This window comes from Panthera tigris, chromosome A1, assembly GCF_018350195.1.
Source record: "Panthera tigris isolate Pti1 chromosome A1, P.tigris_Pti1_mat1.1, whole genome shotgun sequence".
NCBI classification, from domain to species: Eukaryota; Metazoa; Chordata; class Mammalia; order Carnivora; family Felidae; genus Panthera; species Panthera tigris.
This window is the reverse complement of record NC_056660.1, coordinates 27,337,818-27,351,022: the sequence shown is the minus strand read 5'-3', so window position 1 is coordinate 27,351,022 and position 13,205 is coordinate 27,337,818. Positions and strand designations below refer to the sequence as shown.

General features: G+C 40.0%; 1 protein-coding gene across 1 annotated transcript in view; it reads left to right on the top strand.

Moving 5' to 3' along the window:
• Positions 1–219: 219 nt before the first annotated feature.
• The window catches only part of DNAJC15 (DnaJ heat shock protein family (Hsp40) member C15), a 68,715-nt gene continuing 55,729 nt past the window's right edge, over positions 220–13,205 (top strand). The window contains exon 1 of the mRNA XM_007085371.2: positions 220–412. Within this exon, the coding sequence (XP_007085433.1) occupies positions 308–412 (105 nt within the window). The 5' untranslated portion in view covers positions 220–307. The remainder of the gene's footprint in view (positions 413–13,205) is intronic.

Here is a 13,205-nt window from a genome sequence, read left to right as displayed (position 1 = left end):
AAGAGCCAGCTCCACCACACAATGCCCAAGAGGCCCAACCTTGACTTTGGGCCTCCTAATCTCCGTCAAACAAAAAACCCTACACGTCCTAGGGGGTCTCAGCTCGGAGTCTGACCCCAGGTTTCGCTGGGACGAAACGGTCCCAGCCTGGGTGAGAACGAGATCTTCTGGGGCCACGCCCTCCTTTGGGGCAGCGGGGGGGCGGTGCCAACTAAACCCGCGAGTGAACCGCCCTAACTAGTTTGTCCCTGAGGCCGTCTCGTAGGCGACGCCCCGGCGCCCGGAGTCCTCCCCGCCTCCCATTGCCATGGCTGCCGGTGGCGGCGTCGCTCCTGCCGGCGAAGGTCTGCGTTACGCCGAGTATTCGCCGCCGGCGACCAAAAGGGCCGATGCGGACATCGACCACGGACTGGTGAGTCCCGCCGGCCGTTCCCGCCCGTCTCCGGGCCTGCCTGCTGGCACCCCGCGGACTCCTGTAGGCCGTGCGTCACTCCTCACCCCTCTCTCCCTTCCGACGGTGGTAGTCCCGGCGTTCACGTCCTTGTCCCACCCCCTCTTTCGTGCGCCGAGCTGTGCTCCGTGCCGGGCGTGGACGAGTAGGCGTGTGTAGTCTCTGTTCCCTCAAGGAGCTTACAGTCTTGCGGGGAGATAGACCAGGAGACAGGCAGTTGCAGATACCGCGTGGTAAGTACGGTAGGATGGATTCGCCGATCCCCTATCATCCTAGGTAGGATGGATTCACCTATCGCCTAGAGTGGACCCCACTCCAGCCTTGCGGGGGTAAGGGATGAAGTCAGAGGAGGCTTCTTGGAGAAAGACGGTTAAAAACTAAGATCTGAAGAATGAGTGGCAGATAACTCAGCGAAAGGAAGAGGAAAAAGTGTTTCAGGCACCAGTAGTAGTGTCTACAGAGTCGTAAGCCAGAGAAACAGGGCCCAGTTGGAAATTGCAAGTGGTTTCTTCAGGCTAAAATGCAGAGCTGGGAAAAGTTAAGTGTCCAGTAGAAGCATAATGCAAGTCACATACAGATCTTTAAGTTTTCTGTAGCCATTTTTAAAACGTGAAAAACAGGTGAAGTTAATTTAATTATCTTTTTAATGTTTATTTTTGAGAGAGTGAGAGAGAGAGCGGTGGAGGGGCAGAGAGAGAGGGAGACACAGAATCGGAAGTAGGCTCAAGGCTGTGAGCTGTCAACACAGAGCCTGATATGGGGCTCGAACTCACAAACCGGGAGATCATGACCTGAGCGGAAGTCGGATGTTTAACAGACTGAGCTACCCAGGTGCCCCAGGTGAATTTAGTTTTAACAATGTATTTTATTTAGCCCCGTGTATCCACATTGATATTTTGACATGTAATCAATATAAAATTGTTGAGGTATTTTTTATTTGTATCCTTTTTTTATTGTACCAAGTCGTTGAAATCCAGTGTGTATTTTACACTAATGGCACATCTTACCTGAGACTAGCCACGTTTCAAGCGCTCAGCCACATGTAGCTAGTGGCTACGTTATCAATCCGTGCAGTTGCCAGATATAAGTGGGGGCTAGAACATGCGAAGTATCTGATAAAACACGTGAACAAGTTAGGATATCCTGAGGGCAGTGATACCATTTTGATGAGCTTTAAGCAGAGAAGTGACAGGTTTGGCTGTTGGAGAGTTCTCTCAGGCTTTGTGTAAGAAGAGTGGAAGAAGTCTAGAAACATGGCTGTTTTGTTTTCTTTTTCACGTGGCATTCCATGCTGTGCCAGCCTGCCGTGATGTAGACCTTGCCTTTAGATGCACAGCACTTAACTGTCCCATACCATTTGTTGACTACTGTACTATGACATTTTTTATGTTGACCTGTCGTTTTCCGGTATTTTTCTAAGTTTCCTAAGAGCAGGGACTGGGGATTTTCTTCTAGTAACCGCTCACTTTGTGGGCACTCAGTTATCCTTACTTGATTAACTGATACATTTCTGGAGCGGTCAGATTGGGCTTGCCTGGGAAGGTTTCCGGAAGCAATGTGTTTTCATTCAACAGACACTTCTTGAACACTGCTAGGTGCCAGTTATTATTCTAAGGCCTTGGGATAGGTGAGTAAACAAAACAGGTGAAAGTTTGAAGTAGTAAGCTCTGAGCTCTTACTTGTTTGAGTCATTTCATACCAGAACCTTGGGAGGAAGGTTCTTTTTCTCATTTAAGAAATGAGGAGATTCAGAAAGTGGTAAGTAGGGGCGCCTGGGTGGCTCAGTCGGTTAAGCGTCCGACTTCAGCTCAGGTCATGATCTCATGGTTTGTGAGTTCGAGCCCCGCGTCGGGCTCTGTGCTGACAGCTCAGAGCCTGGAGCCTGCTTCAGATTCTGTGTCTGCCCCTCCCCTGCTCATGCTCTGTCTCTCTCTGTCTCAAAAATAAATAAAAACATTAAAAAAGTGGTAACTTACCCAAGGATCATTGTCATAGTAAGTAAGGGGCAGACCTAGGATTCCCTCTACCCTTCCACTGTGACTTGCTGACTTCTTAGAAATAAGGCTTTTTGAGGGTAATATTCAGTCTGTGATGTAGACCGGGTAAGTTCTTAGGTAGAGGAATCTCTTTATGGAGAATTGTGGAAATCTCAGTACTGGACCGACTTGCAAGGCAGTTGGCAGCTCTGGTATTTTGAAGATAGAAGTAATATTGGTGATCTTTCACATCTGTAGGTACTTCATTTGGAGGAGGGTATGTGTAGAATTTAAGATATCAGTTAGATGTCTTCAGTAGTCCAGGCACATGAAGGCTAAAGTGTGGGCCAGTGATTCTAAAGTGATTCCTGTCCTACCTAGTGCCCCCTTTTTTATAATAAATATTTTGTAAAGTCTTCTGTAATATCCTAAAATGATCATCATAGACAATGAAATATACTCATAAAAATAACTTTTAAAAGTCAACGCAATGCAGGGCACCTGGGTGGCTCAGTTGGCTAAGTGGCGTCTGACTCTTGTTTTCAGATTAGGTCATGATTGCACGGGTTCGTGAGATCAAGCCCCGCTTGGGATTCGGTCTTCGCTCTCTCTCCTTCTCCTTTCCTCCCTCCCCGTCTCTCAAAATAAATCAATTAAAAAAAAAAAACAACCAATGTAGTCCTTTAATTGAAACATAAAGGTGAAATATTTTATTAGAAAATAACAGGTTTGCTATTTAGGTATGTAAATGCTCAGACATGATTATATTAGAAGATAAAATGAAGTAATCAATTGCTGGCATATTGCAAAGAATCACTATGAATGTGACAACTATATATGCAGACTGATTTCACATGCATTCTGGCATTTCAGATACCGTAAGGGCCATCATCCTTGACAAACTGATTTTTCCCAAATTGTTAACAATGTTTGGTAAAATTTTGAACACAACAAAGTGGATGCTTCCCTCAATTTACATAAATAATAGTTGCACTTCTGAAAAATTTGGTCTTCTTTAAAATAGCACAAAAACGATATGTTTTATATATACTATATTATAAAAGTTTAGACTAAGATGATCATAAATAAACTTTTCACCTACTTAATGCCCAGCAGATCTTTTAAAATCCTGAGGGATGCAGACAGTTCTCTGTTATACAGGGTTGTCTTACACATTTTAGGACTTCTAGGATGAATAGTTCCCCATCCACCAAATACCCTCCGTCCTATCCAAATGATTGTGACAACCAAAAGGTCCTCACAGATTTTCAAAATGTCCCTAAGGATCTGTTCTGCTTCTGTTGGAATCATTGGTCCAGGTAGTGACCAATGATGTGTTCGAAGATAAGAGAACTGATAGTAATAATTTTGGGAGAGCTTGGAAGTACTGAAAGTGATGGGAAGCTGACAAAGAGTAAGTGTTAGGAAAAAAGAAACAACCCAGGAGTGGGACATATGGGTAATCTTAGGAAATAAAGTAGTAAAAAATAAAATATCAAGGAGTTGAAGAAGAAATTTTTTACATTGTTTCTTAAAAAGATCCAATTTATTTTAAAGTTGTTGAAATATACTAAAGCAGCTGTAGATGTTAAATAACTCTTTCTCAGGTAAACTTCCCTTTAGAGACTAGGAATTAATGTGCAATAACCAGTTTAGGAGATTAAAAAGATAAAAATATAGGCAAAAATACCCATGTCATACCTTGAATAAAATAGTAGCTTAAAATTAATTCTTTAATAGAGGTCATGGTCAGATTTTGCTGTGTAGCAAAACTGATTCTTATGAAAAAGTAGAGAAGGAACTTGAATGTTAGGAAGAGAATATTACCAATTTTTAAAGCATTTTGAAAAAAACCCAGTTTGTATGAAATGATAGCCTTCAGTTTTCAGTACTTTCCCAAAAAGCGTAACTCCTAGTGTCAGTAGCATAGTGTAACATGTAATTAGCCACATACACATTTCAGTATAGGCCAGCTTGGAAACGAAAACCTATCAAACATGTAAGTCATTAACTACTTATTACCAAAACAAATCACTTCTAGTATTTTTCATCGCAATTTGATTAAAATGTTTACCTTGAAGCTTCCCTTTGAAGAAATCACATGACTTACATATTGTATATCCATATTTTTAATTTTATCTGATTTTTTCCCTCACTGTTATCATAAGCGGAGGTTAACTTTATATGATAAGAGGAGGCTGAAATCTAAGCTCCATGGGCAGGGACTTTGCTTGCTGTCTGTGTTTTTCCAGCATTTATAATGGTGCCTGATATGTGATAAGCTTTCCAAAAAGAAATTGCTGAATGAATAAATGTTATTCTGGAATGGGAAGGAATGGGAACTATTCTCTCAGTGAATGGAGTTAATACGAATTTCCACTTGTCTCACCACTGAGTCCTACAAACCAAAATACAAACTTCAGCTGCCTAAAATGTAGCTTATTATGTCCTCTCCCCATACGAGCTGATTCTCTTCTTTCCCCTATCGTGAACAATGCCATTATCATTTCTGGTTTCTTCTCTATCTCCAGGTTTCTTCTGTTAGTCCGTTATCCTGATCTCTGATTTCTTCCTCTGACCTTGCCACTGCTATTCTGTTAGTCTTTATCATCTCTCCCCTGGCCTATTGTAATAGCCTTTAAAAAACAGTCCTCTTGGCTTCTGGTACTTTATCCTTTTTAAACTTCACACTGCCATCAGTTATTTTTATAACCTTTTATAAGTGTACCATGGTCCAAACTTTCCTCAGGGTGGTATACAGGGCTTTCTATCAACTGACCCCCAAACAACTTACCCCAACCCTATTTTCCATTCCCCACACTGCACTGTACCCTGTGCTCTGACTTCACTTGTGGTTTTCTCCTGTCTGAAATTCTTTGCCTGGCAAACTCCTGTTCATTTTGTAAGACTCAGGTTACTGATGTGAAGCCTTGCCTGACTCAAGTTCCCTTTCCCTAGTAATGTTTCCTCTTGTGTACTTCCTCAGAAAGTTGTACAGTTTTTTGAAATATTTCATCTATCAAAATTATTCATCGTTGGGGTGCTAGGGTGGCTCAGTCAGTTAAGCATCTGACTCTTGATTTCGGCTCAGGTCATGACCTCACAGTTTGAGTTCAAGCCCTGTGTCGGACTCTATGCTGACAGTGCAGAGCCTGCTTGGGCTTCTCTCTCTCCCTCTCTTTCTATGCCCCTTCTCTCTGCATGTGCACTCTCTCTCTCAAAATACATAAATAAACTTTAAAAAGTTACTCATCTTTGTATAAGCACCCAGGCTGTGAAGTCTTCTGAGCAAGAACTTTTTTATGCTTCTGTGATTGCACTGTAATTGACCCAGGGTAGTCACTTAATTGTTTATTAAATAACAGCTATTAACTTTATTACTGTTGAGTGACTTAAACATGAATGTTTGATTCTGACATTGATGAATGTGTTTTTTCTGTAGGATTTCTCCTTTATGTTAGCCTCTGAGGGAGAACAGGAGTCTTTGTCTTACTTAGCACTGGGCCTGGTGCATGCTGAGTAAATGTTTGTATATGTATATGGTAAATGCTAAATAAATATTTGTGGTATGAGTGAATAGTCTCCATCTTTACTCTCTGCATCGCCAGTTCTGCCTCTTTCTGAGGCAGAATGATTTTTTTCCTTCTTAATTTCCCACTGGTACAGCTGTTGTCTAACTTGAACTTAAGTGTTATAGTCTCCATAGAAGTTTCAGCATTTTATAACACTTTCAGGCAACTTATATTTATTGAGAAGGTTATTTACTGCTTATGCTGTTTTGGAAGAATAAAATGCCTTAGGGAATTAGTAAACAAATTTGATGCTCTTTTTCCCCTCCCCCAGCAGTGGCAGCTGTGATGGAGTGAGCTGTTTTCCCAATTTTCAGAAATACTTGGATTCATAGTAGTGGAACATTTAATTTTTTTGGTTTGTTTGTTTTTTTTGTTTTTTTATGGTGAAGATTTGAAATTAGGTGACAGTAACAGATACCAGACTTGACCCACTTGTTGATTTGCTGGTGTTTAAATAGTGCTTCTCCTTTTTGAAATATGTCTTTTAAACTAAGATTAGATAGCCTTCATAGGCAGGGACCAAGTTTTAAGGATCCTCATTCTCTCAGCTCTCAACATAGTACCAGTAACCTGGTTACTGCTCCATGAATTTTTATTGAATGTTTAAATTAGCAATTGAATGAAAACAACTGGATAGGAAAAAAATAGAAGATGAGAGAAATGTTTTATAGAATTATGAACTGATAGCCCTAAGGAATAAAAAAGAATAAGATAAATGAGACTCTCTTGTTTCACTTTTTAATGGTAAAGAGAGGGCTAAAATATAAGTAATAGTATGTGTAGTCAGAGTATACATAATACTCTGACTTCTGATGTGCTTTTCCAGGTTTTGCTTTTATTTTATTTTATTTATTTATTTATTTTATTTTATTTTATTTTATTATTTTATTTATTTATATTTTTATTTTTTTATTTTTATATTTTTTAATATTTTATTATTAAAAGAAATAAATTATTTTATATTTTATTTTATATTTATTTTATATATTTTTATTTATTTATAATATTATTTTATTATATTTTATTATTTATTTTATTGCTTATTACCTCCAATAACACAGTCTCCAACTCTGTTTTTAAAGTTTGTCAATTCAGTTTAATTAAAAAAATTTGGGGGGCGCCTGGGTGGCTCAGTCAGTTAAGTGTCCGACTTCAGCTCAGGTCACGATCTCGCGGTCCGTGAGTTCGAGCCCCGCGTCGGGCTCTGGGCTGATGGCTCAGAGCCTGGAGCCTGCTTCCCATTCTGTGTCTCCCTCTCTCTCTGCCCCTCCCCCGTTCATGCTCTGTCTCTCTCTGTCTCAAAAATAAATAAACGTTAAAAAAAAATTAAAAAAAAATTTTTTTTGAACACCAAATATATGGAAGCTATATACTAGATGTCTGTGGGGAGGATATGGATAAACCAGGATTGCCACTCTCAAGGACGGATGTCAGCAAATTTATTTTGTAGAGGGCTAAGTAGTATTTTAGGCTTTGCAGCCATAGGGTCGCTACTACACTACTGAACTCTGCCATTGTAAAGCCAAAAGTAGCCATAGATAATCCATAAATATGGCTGTATTCCAAAAAATATTTATTCCAATAAAACTTTATCCAACAAAATAGTTGGAGGGCCGCATTTGGCCTGTGGGCTTTAAGTTTTCCTGTCACTGCTTGAGAAGGTAAATTGGATCAAATTTAAATACCTAATGCAAGACCGATTCTATTAAGTACTGTCCTACTTTAAACCTCCTAGAAGAGAAAACATGGGCAGCAATTTCTTTGATATTGGCCTTAGCAACATGTTTTAGATATGTCTCTTCGGGCAAGAGAGACAAAAGCAAAACTACCTAAATGTGAGATATGGAGTCCCATTTTATTAGGTAAAGTACTGAGGCTAAGTGCTGTAGTAAGTACAAAGATGAATCAAACATGGGTTTCTCCTCAAGAGCCTTGAAAAATATCTCATTTTTCGAGAGAAGCTAGAAAGAGAGAAAACCAACTGTAGCTTATATTAAGGGGGAAAAAATAAGGGAAAATATGTTGGGATAAGATTGTGGATATACCTGAGTGGCAGGTTAAGGAACGAGTACCTTATCTATAGGCTGTTGCAGTTTTGTAGGAGCTGTGTGATCAGTAGTGGGCTTCAGGAAGATAAAGCCTAGGACATTGTTCAAGAAGGGTAGAGGATAGAGAAGCAGAAGAGGGCAAGACCAGTTAAGATTGTATTACAGTGGACAGTCCTCTGGAGTCTAGAAGCCATAATGGCAGCTGTAATAGTGGTGGTAGCTAAATGTTTTGTACCAGGCATTAGGCTAGTTCTTTAAATGCATGAAGTAATTTAGTCCATGTAATAACCCTGTGAAACGTAGATACTGTTATAATCCCCCACTGATGGATGAACGAATCAAAGCTTAAAGCAGTGAAATAATTTGCCCAGGGCCACACAGTTGATGTGTGGATGAGCTCCAAAGGTGTTCTGCTTTCTTTTCTTTCTTTTTTTTTTTTTCAGTTTTTTTTCTTTTAATGCTTATTTATTTTTGAGAGAGAGCCAGAGCATGAGCAGGAGGGGGGCAGAGAGCGAGGGAGACACAGAATCCGAAGCAGTCTCCAGGCTCTGAGCTGTCAGCATGGAGCCCGACATGAGGCTCGAACTCACGAGCTGCAAGACCATGACATGAGCCGAAGTCGGTCACTTAACCAACTGAGCCACCCAGGCACCCCGGAATTCTGTTTTCTTTACTCTGCCTTTACTCAAAATATATTCCATCTCCATTGCCCTTCAACCTGTCTGTGTCCTCAAGGTCTAACTAGGAAAACAGACACATTTAAATTATGTAAAACAAAGGAAATGGAATGTAGAGAGTTGGTTTTACAGGTGAAGGAGTTGTTGAGAAGATGGGATTGTGAGGCAGTGCAGAGGCTGAGAACAGGAAAAAGCCACTAGCGCTCTCCGGCTGCAGGGTGAAAAGGAAGAGGTGTTTTCATAACCACTGTTCTGTAACTAGACCGTGGGGGTCTGTGCAGGAGGGAGCTGGAGCCTCGGGACGCTGCTGCTGTGAGAGCTGCTACAAGGCAGAGGAAAGGGGAGACGTACCGTGGACTTCCCTTTTTTCCCCACCCTCCTGTCTCCCACCATTGAGCCCCATTCATCAGACTCAACTGGAGCCAGGTGACACAGGAGCCTGCAGGACTCAGCTCTCCTCCCAAAAGAACAGAGTAGGGAAAAGCCGGGAAATGGATCAGTGAATGCAAACAGGTCTGGGACCAACACACTCACTTTTATCTATTTTCAGCTGTAAGATGATTTGAATTTCACAGATGTGAGAAATTTGAAAGCATAGTCTCCTACAAGCAGTGTTACCAAACACTAGTTTATAAATGGTGTGTATTCCCTTAGCCCACAGGTCTATGTAACTCACAGCATAAGACAGAGTATTTCAGGAACTCCATTTTCACTGTCTTATGTGCTCTGAATGTTATCTAAATGCTGTTAGGGATTCAATAAACATTATTAGCTTTCGTGAAAATCTAATCACATATAACATTTTTTTTCTTTTAAAATTAGATGTTTTTTCAACTACAGTTTTAGATTTACAGAAAAGTGAGAAGAGAGCACACAGAATCTCCATGTACCCACACTCAGTTTCCCCTTTTAACATCTTGTGTTAGTATGGTACATTTCTTATAATTAACAAACGATTGTTGCTTCATACATTATTAACCAGAGTCCCTACTTTATTCAGAATCTCTTGGTTTTTACCTACAGCCCTTCTAATGTATTCCAGGATCTCATCCAGGAGATCACATTACACGTAGTTTTCATGTCTCTTTTGGCTCCTCTTGGCCGACAGTTTCTCAGACTTGCCTTGTTTTTGATGCGCCTGACAGATTTGAGGAATGCTATTCCGATATTTTGTAGTGCTTCTCCACTGGAATTTGTCCATATGGAAGGCACGTACTAGAAACATGATTTCTCACTATTTAGGTTCTCCTTGAACTAATCTGATGACGTAGTATTTGTCTGGTTTCTCCACTGTAAAGTTAGCTGTTTTTTCCCCTTTCCCTTTCCCTACTGTACTTTTTGAAAGGAAGTCACTATGTATGGCGTACATTTAAGGAGTAGGGAGTTATGCTTCCCCTCCTTGAGGGTGGAGTTCTTTATGAAAGTATTTGGAATTTTTCTGCACAGGAGATTTGTCTCTTCTCCCCCATTTATTTATTCCATCATGTATTTATATTGGCCTGGATTCATGGATATTTATACTTTGGGTTATAACAGTATTGTTTATTTTGTTGTTTAAATTATTCTTCCTTCGGCCTTGGTATCTCTTTCAGTTGGTTCCCATATACCTTTGACATACCCCATTATTGTGGAGTTTTTTTGAGCACTTCCTTACTTCTGGCACTATAAGGCATTCTAGGCTTATTTTGTATATTTCTTGCTCCTGTCCTAGAATCAGCCATTTCTCTAAGAAGCCTTGTGTGTATAACATTTTATCTCATGGGAAACTTCATTCTGGGTCACAACTCTGGATCCTAATAGTTTCATTTTTATCCTCTTACCCAACTTGTCCCCATTTTCCTTATCTTCCTCTTGTGTAGCTGATGAAGTATGATACTAAAAGATTTCCTTGTCTTGGAGTAAGTGGCTTTGCTTTTAGTCCACTAGAGAATGTGGCATTTCTCCTACAGCTTCAGCAATGCACTTTTTTGTTTTGTTGGTTTGGCTTTATTTTTGTTTTTCAATATCTGCCAACAGAGAGTGTCAGGGGATTGTGAAATCAGAGAGAGAGAGAGAGAGAGAGAGAGAGATTCATCAATTGTTCTGTATTTATCATTATATTTCAAGTTTGTTATAGTTTTACCAGGTCAGTGAACAGAAGTGCCTATGTCCAGGGATATGGTAAAATATCACATATTCCTCTAAGTAATTTATTATGGTCTTCCAGAGAATAATTCCACTTCCTTTTGGTATCTCTGGAATTTCACAATAACTGTCATCACCATCACAACTGAAAAAATAGTTTTGGGGGTGCCTGGGTGGCTCAGTCGGTTAAAACGCCCGACTTCTGCTCAGGTCATACTCTCCTGGTTTGTTAGTTCGAGCCCACATCCGACTTTTGCTGTCAGCGCACGGCCCACTTTGGATCTTCTGTCCTCCTCTCTCTACCCTTTCCCCCGTCATGCTGTCTCTCTCCCTCAAAAATAAATAAACATTAAAAAATTAGTTTTGTATAGCAGGCATATAGAACTGAGGAGATAAGAACTAAGCCAGCCATGAAATCAGTTACAGATGGTACTACAAACAGCACTTTTCCCCTCAAATACTGCCTACATACAATGATGTTACAGTTTTATTCACCAAAAACTTTATTACTATATAGTATTTAATAATATTTCTAAATATATGGTTTTTGTAAAATTAGTAGATTTTTAAAGAGTAGATTTATTTATTTATTTTTTTTAGAGAGAGAACATGAGCAGGGGAGAGGGACAGAGGGAGGGAGAGAGAGAGAGAGAGAATCTTTTATTTTTATTTATTTTTTTATTTTAAAGAGAGAGCATGCAAGTAGGGGAGAGGGGCAGATGGAGAGAGAGAATCTTAAGCAGGCTCCACACTCAGCATGGAGTCTGATGCAGGGCTCGATCCTACAACCCTGCAATCATGACCTGAGCTGAAATCAAGAGTCAGACACTCAACTGACACCCCTTTTCCAATGTGTGGCTTGAACTCATGACCCTGAGATCAAGACCTGAGCTGAGATCAAGAGTCGGACGCTTAAGCGACTGAGCCACCCAGGCACCCCTGTGAAGAATTTTAAATAGAAGTTTTAAAAAAGGCTCTGAATTGATACCCAGTTTGTATATTCCTTTAACTGATTCAGGGTAGCCCGTTTCAGCCTTTCCCTCCATTCTAGAAAACTTGTACTATTCTATTTAAACTACATGGAATATCATGTAGTTTAGAACTGTTGACTCATTCATTCTCATTTCTAAGTGTCAACACATCTATTTCTTTTTTTTTAATTTTTAAAAAATATTTATTTTTGAGAGAGAGAGACAGAGAGAGAGAGAGAGAGAGAGAGAGAGAGAGAGAGAGAAGGGTAGGGGCAGAGAGAGAGGGAGACACAGAATCTGAAGCAGGCTCCAGGCTGTGAGCTGTCAGCACAGAGCCCAATGCAGGGCTTGAACTCAAAAACCGTGAGATCATGACCTGAGCTAAAGTTGGATGCTTAACCAACGGAGCCACCCAGGTGCCCCTAACACATCTATTTCTGATACTAAAGTTGTCTATATTGGTATCATAGAGTTTTTGACTCAGATTTTGTAGAGGATTACTTTTTCACTTTTGGGGGCGCCTGGGTGGTTCAGTTGTTAAGCAACCGACTTCAGCTCAGGTCGTGATCTCATATTTCGTGAGTTTGAGCCCTGTGTTGGGCTCTGTGCTAACAGCTCAGAGCCTGGAGCTTGCTTCGGATTCTGTGTCTCCCTCTCTCTCTGTCCCACCCCCACTCACACTCTGTCTCTCTCTCTCAAAAATAAACATTAAAAATAAATAAAGGAGTTTTTTTTTTTTTAATTCACTTTTGGCCAGTACAAGTTTTTTCCAGATTTGTTTGCCCCAAAACACTGCCTCTTAATCTTTTCAAATGTAAGTTCTTTTATAAAATGAAAAATTTCATACCTGTCTCCTCCTGCTTCCATAATATTAGTAATATTTTCTATTTTTATTCATTGCGTGTATGAAAAGAAGATAAAACTGTATGATATGCATGAATGTACTGAGTGCATGATGTGCATGCAAATGGTTAAGGAGGAAGTAAACTAACAGTTAATGTCTGCTAAGTACCAAACACTGTGATTACATTGTCCCATTTCTCATCTTAACCCTGTGAAGTTAGATGCTTCTTTTCTTACATATAAGAAAACCGAGGACCAAAGAGTTCTCAAGGTCATATAGCTAGTAAGTGGCAGGACTAGAACATGAAACCAATTTTGACTTTGGAAGTCCTTGACTTTTTCACTAAATTATATTGCTGCTTCGTCATTTAGATATCGGAAATTGATGAAATCCAGCTCCAAGAAATGATTTATAGCCCTGATATTTGTGGTAATTTTCAGAGTCTTCAGATGCTTCAAGATAGTTTAAAATTCTTAAACCTTGAAGCAGAGTTAATTTTATCTCACCTTAACTCAGAAAGGAAGAAAAGAATACTGTGTAAT